This window comes from Antedon bifida, chromosome 3 (assembly GCF_963402885.1).
Source record: "Antedon bifida chromosome 3, ecAntBifi1.1, whole genome shotgun sequence".
Lineage (NCBI taxonomy): Eukaryota > Metazoa > Echinodermata > Crinoidea > Comatulida > Antedonidae > Antedon > Antedon bifida.
The window spans coordinates 5512817-5531304 of NC_136228.1; the positions used below are offsets into that span (position 1 = coordinate 5512817).

Genomic DNA, 18488 nt, shown 5'->3' on the forward strand with positions numbered 1-18488 from the left:
ATCTCCTTGTATTGTATACCTTTTTAGGTTAATATACGATTAATTGAATCTTCAGAAAAAACTTGTAAACAGTATTTCTTGAAACTCAATAGGCCTAAGTATATTTTACAAGTATTTATGATTTATAGGCTCGGCTATAGAAAACTTATGTATACAGTGGTTTGGAACTTACTTGTTCCGATTAGAAATTTAGACTTAGCAAAAATAAATGGGCTAATGTGAAAGAAATTATTTATAGAAATGTTATGTTTATTTTGTTTCCTCTCTTTTGTGTATATATGCCCACCTTTATTGTTCTCATTTCTATTATATTTATTAAAATCATTTTCTCTTCATTTCTCCTTTTTTTTCTCAAAATGGTTTCTTTTATAGATATTTGTATTGTTGTTTTAAATACAAATTTTAGTGAGGCAAACACTTCCATTTTCCAGAAAAGTTCAAATCTCGACTGAAATAAGAAATCAATTTAGAACGCAGCGCAAGGACGTAAGTAATTTGACCAATCCGAATTGTGATTGCTTGTGATTAGTCAACTCACTTGCGTTTCGTCTACGTTGTTGCGTTTCGTCGAAGTGGGAACCAAGCTTACAGGGAAATAAGATAGAACGGATTGTATTATTTTCATTCAAGAAAGTTAAATGTAATTAATAATCAGATGTTTTAAAAAGTTCACTAAATAGTAAATACCATTGATATAAAATATCAAGATTGACCAAAAACTGGTTCATTGTGTTTCTGTACTTAATTGTATTAATGTTATTAATGAGTATATGAGAAAAATCTATTTATAGTTTTATGCAACTTATGTTGAATAGTTGTAATAATCTTGTTGCTTGTGTTTGTAAATATACGCTCCATAATTCAACCTATATAATTTAAGCTTAGAGTTTGCGAATTTGTTTTTTTTCTTTTTCTGTTTTGACAAAATATTTCCGAAATCAAAGAAATTGAAATTAGTGTTTTATTAATGTTAATTTAGACTTGCAATGTATTGTATTTAGAAAAATTAATTTGTATTCCTGGTTAAGTCACTTCTTTATTCTAATTTAGAAATCGTACAGGTTATGGCAGAATTTGGCATTTTTTTAAAACTTATATTGGCAGTTTTTGGCTTCAAATTGTGAAGAATTGTTTTGGCCAAGACATTGAAAAACGTTACACTAATACAATATTCAGAGACATGTTCTTCTTTTGTATTTTTTTTTAATTGTCATCTATTTGTCTCCATTTATTTTCAAGAGTATTTTGAGCACAATTATCATTGATTTATTTTTTGTATTGAAGAAATCGCTACGGGCTTTACTTCCAATCAGTTTGTAAGTTATTGATACTGCTCGTAATTTATATTGATTGTACTACTCTTGTTACAAGCGATAACTGTTGCTTTTGGATGATGGTAAATGACAACAAAAAACAATTGAATTGTGGTAGTTTTGCGTAATTATTAGCAAACACTTTGAATAATAAACCAAAGGAAACAAATATTGTTTAATATGATTTATAGGTGAGTTAGTTAGTATAACACATATGAAATAACACATCTATCGTTTTTTTAATGATATTATATTTCCCGCCTCCCACCTCAGAAAAAGATTTGTTTTTAAATGTTTTTGTTGAATATGCCATTTCACATAATAGTTTATTCACCTTGACCAAAAATTTAAAAACATTTTTTTGTATTAGTTTTCTTTCTACAGAAGTGAATACCTTTATTAAAACTGTGAAATGGCCTATCGTCTTTTTTTAAATTTTGTTTATTAATCTTCATTTTTCATGTTTTTGGAGGACAATGCATCTTTAAGTTAAAGCCTGGTTCCAAATATTAAGCGCTGTTGACTATTGCGTAATTTAACAACATACGTACTTACCACTTTTAATAGCAATAATGGAGAAAACCAACACAATTGTCGCAGGTCTAAATCCATTAAAAAGGCATGATGATATCAGCGACTTCATGTCGCACTTCATAAATGTAAAATTCCACCAGAATATTCCACTTTTCAGTTATCAGTTTCCCATAAATTGTTGTTCATTTCCTGAAAAGTTGATTGAAAACAAATGATTTGTTTGAAGCACGCGTCTAAAAGGTGTTGCTGTTATTTAACTTGCTGTCAAATTAAATAATTATATTCCTGTGAATCACGGTTAAAACCGTCTTAACCATTTGAGAGGCAGCGTACCTTTGAATGTCAAATCACGACTATACTTATAAATTCCCGTGCATTTCATTTCACTTCAAATCTTGATAACAATTGGTGCATAGAGGCAGTAAGTAAATCTAGAAAAAGAAAGGGTTTGCTTCATTAAACAACGGTTTCTTGAATAAGCATAAAAGACTGGTTCACTTTCTCTATGAGTGATTTAGTAAAACTTGTCTACCTCATCCTTTGAATGTGCGTATCACAAAAGAAGGGCAATACAAATACCACTACCGGATCCAGGATTTGTAAACGGGGGATGTGGGGGAGGGAGGAAGGGAAGGAGTGCCCAACTTAAAGAGATATTGGGTTTTTTTTAAATGCCTTGTCCGAATAACGTAAATTCATTTTGACCAAAAATTGGATCGAAAAAAAACCCAATAATTAGGCCTACCTAAAAAAAATGTAATCTAAAGCACAAAATAGTCACGGAAGTGAAAAACTTTAATCTATTCAAAGTCTGGTTTTATCAATCTTCATTTTGCATATTTTTCGAGGCCAATCCTATTTTTCGCATTGAAATCTTGGAGGTGGATTTGTGAAACGAACAGAAGCAATGTATAATATGAGTAGGCCCTATATTTAAAAACAAAGTAGGCCTATAAATTTAAAAACAAATCCTCGCAAATTAGCCACCGTTAACCAAAGTAAAATAGTAAACATTTTTGTTTGTAAACATCTCCATAAACTGTATTAGCCTAAATTTGTAAACATCTATTTCTATACAACAAACGGCTTCGAAAGAGATTCGAACCATCTACCTGATCATTTTCTAATTAATGTTTTCTAATGTTTTCTAGTGTAGAGGCCACATTTGTAACATAAAATCTCACAAAAAAAACGGACCTGGTACACTTCTTGATGATGAGGACAGAAAATGTACTGACTGTCTATCAATATTGTTAAAAATCGAAAAAAAACGGATATCAATTGACACAAATTGACTGATGACCCAGTTCGAATTAACTAATTATTGACAGGCCCTAATTACCATAACCATAACGATACAGGTGATCGATTGCAGGTCCGGTAAGGTATATCAAAGTGTTACTCTAAATCCATGAAGGTACGTTATTGATAGTTTGACACACTACATCATGTTACAGTCATTATAAATTAATCCATCCTTAAAATGTCAGCCTCATATCAAATTTAAAGATCAACTATGCTGCTCTATTATAGGCCTACTTTCTGTGCACCGTACACCGTCACTGCGGTAATATTTGGCCTATCATTACATTTTTTTTACAATAATGGGGTTTATGTTGTCAAATAACTGAATAACTGTTGTGCAAACTATTATATATACATAATACGTTTTATAAGCTAGGGTATTAGTAACACAATGTTTTATGGCATCGCAATACTACGAAATTCCTCAATTGGAACTCTGTTCTTCTTCATGCTAAATATAGAGATAATTATCTCTATTGATGACTTCACCATGAAATTATAAGGTCCATGGCTTAACCAATTTAACCCCGAGCTATAGAAATAGGCGTAGTCGTTTTGACTACAATGAAGTCAGTTCAAACAGAGCCCTTGTGCGTTTTATTACCTCAAACAAACAGAAACCAGACTCATGCGGGGAACGCGATTCATATCATTATGCGTGCATGATTCTGTTCGTTTCTCTAACCTTTGGAGATCATTCTCCAAAAAAACATCCGTTTACCAGCAATTAAGATACACAACCGGTCAATACAGGGTATAACCTAACACACAAAAGAACACCTAATCTTTAAAAAAAGAATTACGTATTAGTACAATGCAATAAAACTATGACAATAATTTTTTGACCAGATATAACCTTTTAATCACAGTAGATTTGAATATTAGAGTTCACTCAGTCAAGAAAAGTAGAAAGATAACGAAATCATAGCATCTTACTTAAAATGCAGCTGTAAAATGAACGTTGAGTGTCCGTTAAAATGAAAAGGGAACATACTTTTATTAGGCTTGTGTTTAAGTTGTTTTTAATTGTTGCATTTTTAATGTCTCTCGGAAGAAATAGTTTCTAAATTTTGCAATAAAAGTATTGTGAAATGTATAGAATGGTAACCTGTTTAATATATGTTGGTGCATCCTCAAAATAGATAGTTAAGCCCTTACCAAAAACAAATTCAGGACAAAGGCCTACTGGAACTAACTTGTATTGTTATTTGTCCTAATAAACTGTATATTAAATCACTGATTGATATACCATTTTTCAAAATAATCCACCGTAAAACGAATTTCAAACAAAAATGTTTGTGGTTTAATGGAGGGCTTTGAATATGCGCCGTTTCAATAATTTTACAGTATGATTTATGTTCTTTGCCTGATTTGTTTATCCGAGTTCGAGTCTCGGTTCTCATTCTCACAGATTTCCTCATCTTTATCGTTTCAAATTAATTAATTAAATTTCAGTATATCACCGGGCGGTTTAGAATTAATGTTCTTTGCCTGATTTGTTTATATATATATATATATATACATTTATAGAAGGTAGCGCTTGTCTGCTTAATACTCTTTACTTTGTCCAAGTATCACATGCACTGATAAAAGGCTAGTGTTGCTCGAAAGCTCTGCTAATTTGACTGGCTGTTTTACTTTATTGTTTTGATTTAGCTTTTTGCTTACAGCATTGTCATTTTTTCAGTGCTATTTTATTTTGTATCTCCATTGAGATCCAGTAACTGATATCCACAGCATTGTCATTTTGTTCAGTGCTTTATTTGTATCTCCATTGAGATCCAGTCACTGATACCCACAGCATTGTCATTTTTCAGTAATTTGCATTAATAGAAGGTGCGATTTTTTTAAACCCTGAATCCCATGGATGTTCTCGTTTTGACTGTTTCACATTTTTATATATTTTTTAAAATGAATAGTATTGCATACTTGATGTACCTTTTGTTATTAATATCTCGAGCTGATATATTAGCCTGTAGTGAACTATTTCTATGTCTCAAAGAATATTTAAACCCGTATCCTTTTACGAGGAAGGGGTTGGGATATATTTGCGACAAAAGAGCCCAAATCGTCATATGCCAATTTACTGTACTTTCACTGGTGTTCTCTAGTCTCTAAACCACCACCCGGGCTTGGTTTAATAAATGTTGTTCTTACCTTCGTGTATAATTTATATCATTCACAGATGCTAATGAAGAGAGTGATGTCTAACTACTACACTTCCTTCATGTTATAACATGGGCCTAATACCACATATTCAATGTTATACAAACACCTTGTATAATTGAAAATGTTTGCGTAACGCTTATTTATTCAGTTTCAGTGAATACAAAACGACTATACACTTTGTGCAAACAACGTTGGTTACCGTAATTCTCACGAGAAAGATGAGTTGTAAATATACTTAAACACACTGAACACAAACTGTACAAATGTTGCTGAATACCTCCTTACCTTTATGTATTACATCCCGAAGTTGTTACGCTGATGGTTAAGTATGTATCATCCTATTGGTATCCATTAATACAAACGCACTATTATATTCCTATTGTAGTGAAACACATATGTATAGGCCTATAATAAACCTTAATAACCTGTCGATAAGCGCAATGCTTTAATATTGTGCGTTAACGCCTAACAAACAACCCATGCGGAAACATCAAAGACAATACAAATTAAATGCCTGGTTCGCGCTCTATCAATTTCTAGATACAGGCTGTGCGTAGCATAATTTCATGACTAAACACAGATCTATACTTTTTTGGCGCTATGACAATGGGTCTATAGAAACAATTATTTCAAATTATCACTGATGTGACAAAAGACATACGATGCATGCAACATGAATGAGTCAAAGCAAACATATTCAAAATATAATTTACTGAAATGCTAAATTTGCAAGAGAACATCAATGGAACTCGACTTAATGTAAGAAGGCCTAGATAACAGGTTTTCTCGTGTTACCATAGAGGTGTTCCTCCATCATGCATGGTACGGTATGTTCGAATCTGGGTGAACCGAAGCGGGTGAAAATACATATTCGTCTTTTTCAAATTTTATCGGGGATTTCCCCTTTTTTTCAAATTGATTGAAAAGTAATTTTGTGTACACACACGGGACGAATTCCATAGTGACCATTCAAATCACTGTATTTGAACTACAGTGTGAAATGTTTGATTATAGTAGTAGTGTAATTACCTGCTACATGTTCTATTGTGTATTTGTTTTCACGATGACGCCCAGAAAGCAAACATAAGGATGGACTCACGTCCATATTGCCACAATGCGGGCATACCGTAAATCCTCTAATAGTAACCCACACTCTAATAGTAACCCACCTTATAAGTCAATCTATAATAATAACCCACTACTCTGATAGTAACCCATAGGGGTTACTATTAGAGTCACAAAAACTATTGATCGTTTATGATGTAGCCGTATTTTTAAAATAAGGAGATAATGCATGTTGATCTCGGGAGTGGGGGAGAATTAAGTGCTTTTGAGTTTATAAAAATAAAGTTACAGTTCAACCAAATTTGTTTATTCGTACTGTTTTATTATTTTGCTATGAGTTGCTGAAAAGTTGGGGGCGGGTTACTATTTCCAGGTGCCTAATTTAAGATTAGTAATAGTAACCCACTACTCTAATAGTAACCCACCCTAAAAAAAACAATCAAAGAATAATAACCCAGGGTTACAGTTAGAAGATTTACGGTAACGTTTCTCAGTTTCTGTAGCTACTGAACATTTCATCTCGTAATACGCGGTTACGAGATTATTGTGAAATACAAGCCTAGCGCAGCGCTAGAACCAGAAAGTGTTTATAGACAACGTCCCAGCCACACCTAGTACGTTAAACCATGAATTGCAACTAATTCGTCCATGTTTGATTTCTGATAACACAATTCATTTTCATTATCCAAGTGACTGTTTGTTTACTTTATTATTCTGTTTTCCAGAAGCATGCAAATGCAGTCGGAATGCAAACATATACGAATAACACAACAAGCACGCTTAATCAAAATACGTTTATTAAATAATAGTTATACATAAGATTGGTTTTAACTTGACTATATTAAAACATATGTATTTTGATTGAATTTAAAATTTCTAAAATAACGTTACGTCACGTGTTATGAAAAAAAACAAACACATAAATAAAAGCAATACTGTATATAATAATATCAAAGATCGATAAATCAAACATCTGCAACATATTTTAATATATTATATCCATCACAATGTAAACTAAAAATAATAATTTGTTATCTATATTATATGAGATAGTTTGTATGTTTTTGTTAGTTTTATTACACGCGTTGGGGGATCTGGAGCGTGTATCTTGTCCACCAGAACTTATGACCATCATAATTATCTAAAACTCTTATTGAGGGCGTTCTCAATTTTTCCATTTTGTTTTGTAATTTTAATGTATCTGTCCATTTCTTGAGGCTATATATGTATAATGTAATGTTTTAGTTTAGCTCATCCAAACATCATCGGGATCACTTATTTTTTCACCAAAACATGTCTCTTCAAAATGACTCAACTGTAATAGAAATGTTCTATTTGGATTGATGATTGGCCGGCATATCTTAAGGTAGTCTCTTGCATCTTTTAAAGGCCAGCCTAAATATTTCATCATAAAAGACAATGTGATTGTAGAACTTCGGCTCACGCCTTGTATGCAGTGAACCATGACACGGCCACCATTTTTTAATGCATCTGCGATAAAATCTGCAGCTTGTGATAAACGTGGTCTTAAATTTGAAGACAGTTCATCCTCGACAGCTATTCGCAGATAAACAAAGTCATCTTGGAATAGGTTTTTCATCTCGGAAGTTACATTCACAATATGTGTTATGCCGACATCTTTTAGAATAGTTTTATTCTCGGCATGGTCTTTATTTCCCTGAAAGAGACAACCTGCAAGAACGACGGAAGGATATGTCGCTATCTTTTTACGAGATTCTTTGCTTGTGATTACGTCACTGCTACACAGTGCCGGATATGTACTTCGAAATTTTGAAAACCCTTCTACAAGTATATACACATCACACATTGCACCAATTCTTGACAATAAACCCTGCGTGACGTCATCATCATCAGATGTTCCAACCTCACCATACAATATTACCATAGTGTATTGTAGTAGCTTGCCAAGATCTATATGGCACTCAAAGTCAGTATCAATGGCTGTATGTTTTCTTGCAGTCAGTATATGAGAATTAGAGTAAGACTCGACACTCCTTGTATCAAGTATCAACATGTAATATGGATCGTGTATGTAAGGCTGACTGTACCCAACATTCATAGCATTATACAGCTCATGAATATTCATAAATCCATCTTTACTTTGAATATCAGGTGGGCGTTGAGGAATTAAATATCCATCTGAATTTTTCGGTAGTCTCTTTAAGAATCTTGACTTAGTTTCACTTTCTTTTACATCTTCTGATTCTGGTGCATCTTCTGGTTTTGTTTTTTCTGCCATTATGCCTACTGGTATTTTATCTAAAGATGAGTTGGTTACGTCTTTATTTGTACTATTCTGAGATTGTGTAGAGCTGCTGTAAATACAAAAGCAAATATTAAATTAGATTGAATAAGAATCTTTAAGAATCTTGACTTAGCTTCACTTTCTGGTGTATCTTCTGATTCTAGTGCATCTTGTTTTTTCTTTTTTTTTGCTGCCATTATGCATACTCAGATCCTGATAGTTATCTCATCTACCACTGTAACAACAACCTTTGTTTACCAACCTCTTCTTACCTTTTGATAGTTGATGTCCTGCAACATACTGATGCTACATCTACTCCTTGTCTGCATGAAATGCTTACTCCCATGCCATCTTGATAGTTATGACAGCTGAAAATATCAATAGATTAAAATGTATATGCCAGCTTTCCTAAAGCTCTGTCTACACTATCAACCTAGTTTGACAAAAAAATGTGATGTGCTCAAATGTGGTAGTGATATGGCATCATCATGCCCATATATGGGCACATCACATTTGTTTGTCACATAAAGTTTGATATTATAGATCTTTTAGTGTAAACGTACATATTAATAAAATGCCTATACACACACAATAGGACTAATCATAAACTAGGTCAGGCCTACACTATAGTACGTCAAGATTCACCAGCCGTGCGCTAACACTATATCTGACACAACACATTTATTCTTAGGCTTACCGCTTACTTGCACAAATGTCAATACCGCAAAGAATGCGTTCTTACCGGTGTACTTACGTTGATACATGTGATTGAGTTGTTTGTAGCCTACTTCACTGTCATGACTTCAGATTATTACTGGCACAATTACATAATGTATGACACTTATATAAACTAATTTGTCTGTTTCTAAATGGCTCGAAATCATTTAAGGGATTCCATTTAAGTTTAGTTGCTAAGGTAAACAGATATTTCAATCGCAATCTAATCTTTGAACTCAGCGTTGAACTTAAGAATGTAAACAAGACCAAATGGAGTATAAGGTATGGAGCGACATGAACGCCTTAATGTATAATTTACAAGTATTTTAGTTTTATGTTCACTCACATGTCATCTCAAAAGTGGAACAATGACTGATCACTAAACAATCACTTGACCTTCACAAACAAATATGGTTATTGTTTTTATTAAAAGACTACAATACATACAGAAAGCGTTCCATACTAATAGTTTGAGAAGCATAGCAACGGAAACGCTTGACTGAACATCAAAGCTTTACCACGATTGCTTGCTTTATATTATCGCGATCGATTACAGTTCCTACTTTATTTGTCATCTAAATGCAGATTATTTTAACTTTACTGTAAAACAATGTTTCAACGTAATAATAGGTAAGGTTTTCTGCAATTATATCACTCCAATAGGTCTACCCGAACGTGGACTAATTGAGGCGTGTCAATTATATTAACTTTGTACAGGCGTACTTCAATATGTGATTCCCTCCTAGTTCTTATTTAATTGTAAAATCGTAAATCATAGTATTGCATAGTGTTACTATATGTGTTGGAATTGACGGATTCTATTCTGAACCGTACTGTATGTTTAAGTTTAAGTGTTGTTGTCTGATGGCACTGACAAACACCTTAAGCACGAACTCAAATACAAATCATGGACCAAACCTTCAAATATTGATTGCATTCACTATTGTTTACAGGTTTTATATGTTTTTGTACACAAATACCTAATTTTACTACAATACAGTAAGATCTTGTGTTTAAATCTTTCTAGGTTCTGAAACAGTGACAGATGATGATACATTTACACCCGAAATGTCTGATAATGGCACACGTCACAAGGTAGTTCAATTCAATGACAACATAGAGATGGACGAAAAAGAAGAACCTGGTATTGAACACACAAAGTGTGAAGTAGAACATGTTAGTGATCAGGACCAAGACACAGGATCAAAACACCCAGAGGCACGGAATGTGTGGAATAATAATGATTTAGACCAAACTGGCAGAAGTAAGCAAAATGTGCAGCACATCATAAATAAGAACAACCCAGAGCTTAAAGAAGTTGAAAAAATAATTTTCGAAATAGCTGATAGTGATAAGGTTGAATATAATGTTATAAATAAGGAAATTCAGGAGCAATTAACTATTGAAGTTGGTGGTGGTAATAGGGACGAAGACGTTAACATAGAAATGGAAGAAAATGATGGTGAAAGTAAGAAAGATCCACTGGACACTGAAGACATTGAACACTCAATTAGTAACCAAACAGAGGGTCACGCCAATGGTCACAGTGGTCAAGCACAAAAACAAGAGGGCCAAGATGGTGTACTAAACGGCTACGATGACCATAATATGGAAGTGAAAACAGTATTAAAAACTACACAAAATGTGACAATTGTTGGTATTGGTGATAACGAACCAGACACGCATAATAATTTGGCAACTATTAGTGATGTAGACCAAAAACAATGTAAAAGTGATGACAAAGAAAAGAAAGTCGACCAAAATAACAAATCGTTGGAAGATGTTGATAAAAGCCACCAAAAAAGGCCAAGTAAATTAAAAAGCAACACTTCGGATAATTTAGGTGAACTTAGTGCAGCAGAAAAAGAGGAGAATGAAAAATCTAATTTACGTGAACAATACAAAATAGAAAATATCGACATGGACACAACTGACATTTGTCACCCAGTTGATAATTACTCAAACAATTGTGAAGAAGGATCTTTGAAAGAACAAACAAAAACACAAGCAAATGAACAAACAAAAACACAAGAAAATGAACAAACAAAAACACAAGAAAATGAACAAACAAAATCACAAGCAAATGAACAAACAAAAACACAAGCAAATGAACAAACACAAACACAAGCAAATGAACAAACAAAAACAAACGATAGTGGAGATGATAACGACAGTGGAAATGAAAACGGAGAAAAAGTCGATGAAAATGACGATGACATCGAAGCATTACAGAGACTAATTGAAGACCAACATCTTGCAAAGAGTGACACTCAAGATCTAAGTGAAACAGAACTAAGTAAGTATCGCTTTTATTTCCATAAGTTTAGTTAAATCTCACATATTTTTATATTTGGAAACTTCTAAATATAACATCTTAAAGATGGATGTAAATTAAGTACAACTTTATTATTAAATAATTGCAGACGATCAAGATAACCAATCAGAGAAGCCGTACTATGATAGGGTGCCGTCAATATTTGTCGCCAGGAAATCTAATTTCAAGACAAACAGACCTAGCATCGCACAAATTCCGTCACCATCTTTGAAATGGAACTCGATTGATGAACGATTATCTACGCGCCAATCGGTTAGACTTCCACCAGCCGTTGTTAAAATGTCAACTAAAATGACGTCAGCAAAGTAAGTGGTACAATCCGGGTATAATAATAACAATACTATACGTCATCTCGAACTCGGCCAACAGAAGTAGAAAAACGTAATTGCATATTATACTGATTTGTTCTTTGTTTTTTAGAAAGCGTCGTGCTGCCGTTATCAGAAGCGTCAGCCAATACTATGAAGTTAAAAAGCAGGCTAAACTTCTGAGTAAGTTTTATTATATGTACCGGAAGTTATCAAAGCGCTGATTGGCTTATAAGCATGCGTATTGCGTTATTAGCCATTCAAAATGTATGGAAAATAGAATAGAGAAGAGAGAGATAGTTAAATTACAATTTCTATTGTTGCTTAATATTACAAATTCTAACCATATTTATAAAATAGTTCTTGTTGCATATTCGTTATCAGTTTACTTTCCTACTACTTACTATCCTACATGGTACCTGAATGCCTATTCGTTCGTCATACAATAATTATACAATGAATAAATTAATCTTTGTGACACATAAAAATGTTGTAAAATGTATCGAAATGTTATTACTTTTTTACAGGATGGGATGAATGTGCAAATAGTAGGCCACCACTACCGATTGATTTAGATTTGCCTGGCCCATGGCATTATTCGCCAAGCAATAAACCACTGTACGAAACGAATGCACCCGAGTACAGCTTTGGAATGAGGTTTTATGAAAGAGGTATGTTCCTTTAAGGTAGAGTTAATGTTGATATCTACTTCAAAGAAGCTTTGCGCCAGGGAGTTCTCATAGTAGTACTACAAAAGTATAGTTACGTCAGAGTATAGGGCAAACACATGACCAACTTTCATCAAATGGTGAGCCAGATTCTTATAATGCCAACAATTTGTTCATCCAATGTAACTTGAAGATTGTACAGTATACTGTTAGATGTACAATGAACATTCAAGTCACCAAGCAAGCAAGACGACAACATTATAATTATTACGGGGCGCCGTTCAGGGCATTGGTGACTTTGTGGACAAACTGCGCCCCGTATTAATTACTTCGTCATTAATTTTGTAATTTTGTAATTCTTAAACAGCCAAGTTGTCAGTACCTGAAATGACGTCAACAAAACTTTAAAATAGAGCGACATAACAATAATATTTAAATAAATTTCTTCCTCTGATGTAGGTGGAGGTGCCCGTACTGCGCATGCTAAACCGTGGTTCAATAGTAACAGCAACTTTACCACCAAAGTGAATTTTGAAAAAAGAGTAAGTAAAATTTTAAAACCAGCGTTATTAAATTATGCACCGATAATCATCATTGCCCACCTGTGTTCTCCTGAACAACAAATAATGTAAATAATAGTATTGTATTTATTCAATGTTAGGTAAGACCAATAACTGATCAAGTAGTATTTAATCGTTCATGCTTGAGTGACTGAACGTGATTCACGAATGTTGAAATATGTCGTCATCATCATCAGCAGAAAAATATGATCTCCAATTACCCTTTTGATTAGATGGGTTTGGGGGAGAGGGTTTAATTGTATAATGACACTCATTATGATGACATAATGGGACAAATGAACACATTGACACAAATACGCATTATCAACTTTGTTAGCGTAATTTGGGAATATAATATTATGGAGTTCCTCGGATTACTGTTTTTTACAATTCAATTATTTTGCTTACTTTAAATACTACAAAGAATGTTTGTTTCGTCACAATGTACTATAAAAATATATAGATTAGGTTACTGTTCACTCGTGTGTAATTGCTTTATCAACTAGAGGCTACTACTGTATTAGAGGATGGGCAGCAAGGTAGACTACTAATATTCACTAAGAAGGTGACAAAAGATGTGTTCAGAAGAAGCCATGATATCTAGGGATAGATTCACACTTGGACGCAGCTGAACGCCGTCAAAACACAACACAAGTGAGTTGACCAATCACAACCGACACGATAATCCATCGCTTATGATTGGTCAACTTATGGTGCGCTTGGTGCACTTATGGGAACCAAGCTTAAAATGGTACTATAGAGATTAGCGAACACGTTTAACACATTCATAGAGCTTTTGGTTCTATATCAGCACTGTGATTTTTTAAAACTAAAATTAATTCATTTCAGTGGCCATCACCTGCACAATACTGCAGTAAACCACTACTGGGAAGGAGAAACCACACACTGCCAGACTTTCCAGTGTACAGTATTGGAGTCAGATCGAAATTTGCTATAAACAAAAAAGGTACCTACTACTGTATATGAATATAGAGTAACCCCTTTTCGGGGATAGAGTGTTGGGATTATTGGTTTGTTAATAATAAAATAGATGACGCTGACGTCATAGATTCCAATATGCTTTCCATTAATGATTCTAAGAAATTTAGGATTTAACTGAAAACAACCTAGTTCTGGATGATCTAACGCCTTCCATATGTAGGCCTATCTATATGACTGTATAAACAAAAGAAATCGCTTTATTGAGGTATACATGGCAGCAGGGGGGTTTGACAGAAAACGAGGGTTTTGAAATTAATTTGTCGCAAAATCACTTAAACGTGCCTCCCGTTACCCGTAACAAATTAGTTAGGCCCACCCACCCCTGTCTACTCTGCACCATTCCCAGCTTAAAGTATGTCTAGCTATTAATAATTTGGTTTAGTGCTTGTCTGCTGATACGACGAGTTGTGGCCGGTGACCGAATTCATAATTGACCAGAAAATGGCAAACAAAAAGACTTCACTTGGACCAAAGGAGTAATTTTCCACACTTTAAACACACATAATGACCGCTGCCGACTGGACATTGTGATGGGGTTATTAATACTAGAATAGAAGCCGCATTATTGTTACCTGTTGTTAAAAATCGATAGAACGTGTTAATAGTAAATTTGCCAATCTATAAAAAAACTGGGCTGCTAACACCTTTTATTTTTACGATTTAATCATAATAAAATTAGGGAGTGGGTCAAGCAAATCATAGTTTCTATTTACTATGTTAACTCAAACCTGCAGTATCGTGTCTGTGACGGCAGCATTCGTCCCACATGTGCTACGGTACTTATGAGATTAGTTAGTTAGACGGTCAAGTGTAAGTTGATGTTAGATATTGTAGATTTACACGTTATCAGACACGATACTATATGCTGTGTATTGTCAGTAGACATGATACCGCACCAGAATCGGCTGAATCAAAAACAGGCCATTATTTGAATGACATTATTGTACTGTAGTCCAAATTAATTTTAAAATATTGTCTACTTAAATGTCTTATTTTAAGCTCTGTCTATACTATCAAACTAATTTGACAAACAAGAGTGATGTGCCCAAATATGGTAGTGATATACCCAAATATGGTACTGATATGACATCATCATGTCCATATATGGGCACACCACATTTTCTGTCACACAAATCTGATAATGTAGACAGAGCCTTAGTGTTTCTTTAAGATGCTTTAAATTGTACGCCCCTGTGATAATGTTTTATTTTAGGATCTGAATGCGAGCCATCGCCAAATGAATATTACCCAGACAAATCCTATTCATTACCAAGTGCTCCTGCATACAGCTTTGGATCTAGACATTTGGGTACATGCATATCTATCGGTGATACTGATCGTGAGTATAGTCTAATTAGTATCAATATATTATTCTGATTCTTTATTACAAAGCAAAAAAAAAAAAGAACACGTCTGCATGCTTACAAACTTAAAATAGGTGTAGATGTATTGATAACATTTTTATAATATGTTCTAAGCATGCGCAGATGTACTTTAAAGCTTGGTTCACATTGGACGGAACACAAGGACGTAAGTGCGCCGCAAGTAATTTGACCAATGACAACATTATGGATCTAAAAAAAACTGTCGCTTGTGATTAGTCAATACACTTGCGTCGTGCGTTGCATCCAAAGACCATGAGCAAATCATTATTAAGCAAGTATTTCAAATTACGGGTACAACTAATATTAATGTTGTGTGTTGTGTTTCAGCAAACAACCCAGGTCCTGCTAACTACAGTCCACGAATCCAGCATATGAAGCCTCATCGGCCATCCTTTACGATTAAAGGTATACGAATTCCGAAAAGTCATATGCTAGGACCTCATGCAACGCTTTGAGAAAACAGTAATCACCATGGTTCCATGAAGAGGGTTTAAATCTCATCGACGCAGTCCTGAAAAGTATTAGTAATAAAGCCTATTTTCCACTCACTATAGCGCGAACCGAAAGCGTCAACTTATACGCATACGTAGAAAGGGATTTGGAAGATGGAAACATGAATACGCATGCGTACAAGCTGACCAAGTGGAAAATATGCTTAAAGCTTGGTTCCCACTTAGGCGCAAAGCAAGTAATTAGTATAAAGTATAACTGACATGTTATTGATCGGAGAGGTAACAATTACATGTCCTGAAAGTGGACGTAGAAATGGCGTCTGATAAATAACGCTATACCACCACCCTACCAATATATACCAACTCTGGTCTGGAAAATACAACAAGTCCCTCAGATGTGAATTGAAGCCTAATATACACGGAAGGTAAATTTCATAGTGAGAGCGTAGAACTCTTTTTACAAAACACTATAAATGAAACAAATTTATTTTAAAATTAAATTACAGGTCGATGAAAGCTAAAAAATCAAAGTGTCAACTAAATTTGACGTTAAATGCCCCTTGCACTGACCTGTTTAAAGGTCATGTCAAATATTTTAGGCAGATGTTGGTCATTGACGGCGGCTCCTATTATGAATCCAAATTGAAAGAACCACTTATAGGATAAATAATATACTATTAAACCCGATGGTCAATACGGTCATTTATCAGTCTCAAATATTATTTTTCAAGAATGTGAAACTTTTGAAAATTAAAGGTGCGTGAAAAAAAAGTATCGTGATATTCTTGGCTATATTGCATACGGGTGGTATACAGTAGTTTGTATTCATTCTTGATAGTGACATCATAGACGATTACGCGCGCGTGTAAAAACTGATATGTATTTTGCATTTTGTAAATGCGCGTGTAAATATTCTGCCAGTTGTAAGCGCGCGTGTAAATGCTGATATGTATTTTTTTTATTTTGTAAGCGCGCGTGTAAATGCTGATATGTATTTCGCATTTTGTTAGCGCGCGCGTGTAAATGCGGATATGTATTTTGCAAATTTATAGCATTATAAATACTATTTCAGGTGAAATTGTATAAAGTTCTTGAATACAAGTTTCAGATATGATAGCTTGTCAAAGAAACTGAATGCTGTAGGCTAAATCTAAACAGAAATGTTATCTTACTATTAAATGTTCTTAAACTATGCTACTTAGCTAAGAAACAAATGTATTGTTTCAGCCCTTAGCTATAAATTTAAACCAAATATTAAAAAGACAACAAGTATTTTAAAATAAAGATGTATAGGCTTATATGTTTTGATTTATGTCATTCATGATTTGTATTCTACATTTCTTTGTTATTTTGCTATCAATTTGTAGAAAATAGATCCCATATGAAAAGATCATCTTCTAGGGGTCACGACATTTCAAGAAAACCCCAAGTGATGATGATGAGTAAAAGAGGAGGTAACAAGTGACATTGTTAATAGAAAACTCATTGTCACTTTTCACTTGTATATTAAAAGATGAAAAATACTGGTTAGCTATCATTTGTAACTCACAGCTCATTTGTACAACTTTAAGTTCGTACTTACACATTGGACCAATACAAAGGTTTAAGGTAAGTTGACTGCTATAGGAACTACTTTCATATATTTGTTTAGGGTTAGGCTAAACTAAATTTAGGCCTATTAATCCTGATAATATCAATTGTTAGTTTTCAAATGACTTGGTAGAAAATTCTAAGTCTAATTCGGATTTTAATGAACGTAAATAAGTTTTCTCCAACAAGTAGTAAACATAACAGTAACAGTACATTACTGGAAATAGGCTTAAAGTCTTTAATTGAACCAAAAGGATGTAACTTCACAAATTAAACCAACACAATGGAAAGAAACTGAAAACAATATTTTCTCGTTCATATTTTTTGCTCTACTCTCTTTTGTTTTTCCCACGGGTGCATGTTTCAGGTTATTGATTACTATTGAACTATCACAACCTATAACATAGCACGTCACTATTTCCATTTTGTATCATTAATCGATATGCTACAGTAGTCTGCCTGAGTTTTGAAATTGATGAAGCGTTACACAGTTGGTGTCTTCTTCAGACATATTATTTTTAGGCAATGTCCAAATGGAAGAGGGGTAAATTTTAATTGACTGATCACTTTATTTCAGAATAAAAATTCCACATATATAACATACAATACAAAACGGAAAATCACACTAAAATAGGATTTCACCCATTTAGTGAAGAGATTTAAAGATCGTAATAGATAGTCCGTAGTACACCTAACAAGATCATTTTCACTATTCAAAACCATAGATTATTTTTATATTTCTAATTAAGTTAATTTGTTCAAAGACCTGGTAGGTTCAATTTACATGGAAATAAATGTACCATTAGAGCTCTATAAAAT

General features: G+C 33.7%; 2 protein-coding genes and 1 long non-coding RNA gene across 9 annotated transcripts in view; 1 reads left to right on the top strand and 2 right to left on the bottom strand.

The window, feature by feature from the left end:
* Nucleotides 1-1874: 1874 nt before the first annotated feature.
* On the bottom strand, nucleotides 1875-5902 carry LOC144838620 (uncharacterized). 2 transcript variants are annotated; one of them, XR_013611672.1, is made up of 3 exons: nucleotides 5607-5902; nucleotides 2181-2278; nucleotides 1875-2036 (listed from the first exon to the last, which is right to left on the bottom strand). It is a non-coding gene; the product is annotated as an uncharacterized LOC144838620 (long non-coding RNA). The 2 variants fall into 2 exon arrangements; XR_013611671.1 differs by lacking the exon at nucleotides 5607-5902 and adding an exon at nucleotides 5310-5469.
* A 1276-nt stretch (nucleotides 5903-7178) lies between these two features.
* LOC144838690 (serine/threonine/tyrosine-interacting-like protein 1) overlaps nucleotides 7179-18488 on the bottom strand; it is a 37960-nt gene continuing 26650 nt past the window's right edge. The window contains exons 1-3 of one of the 6 annotated variants that reach the window (XM_078694139.1): nucleotides 9716-9810; nucleotides 8925-9020; nucleotides 7179-8722 (exon numbers count right to left, since the gene is read on the bottom strand). In XM_078694139.1, the coding sequence (XP_078550265.1) occupies nucleotides 7633-8722; nucleotides 8925-8998 (1164 nt within the window). In that variant the 5' untranslated portion in view covers nucleotides 8999-9020; nucleotides 9716-9810 and the 3' untranslated portion in view covers nucleotides 7179-7632. Of the gene's footprint in view, nucleotides 8723-8924; nucleotides 9021-9349; nucleotides 9625-9715; nucleotides 9811-18488 lie in introns of those variants that run through there. The other 5 variants (XM_078694137.1, XM_078694136.1, XM_078694140.1 and 2 more) reach the window with 5 other exon arrangements.
* On the top strand, nucleotides 9894-17206 carry LOC144837538 (uncharacterized). The gene is made up of 9 exons (XM_078692709.1): nucleotides 9894-9999; nucleotides 10397-11665; nucleotides 11793-12009; nucleotides 12125-12195; nucleotides 12540-12683; nucleotides 13140-13222; nucleotides 14090-14207; nucleotides 15456-15581; nucleotides 15955-17206. The coding sequence occupies exons 2-9, from the start codon at nucleotides 10438-10440 to the stop codon at nucleotides 16080-16082; spliced, it is 2115 nt and encodes a 704-aa protein (XP_078548835.1). The 5' UTR covers nucleotides 9894-9999; nucleotides 10397-10437; the 3' UTR covers nucleotides 16083-17206.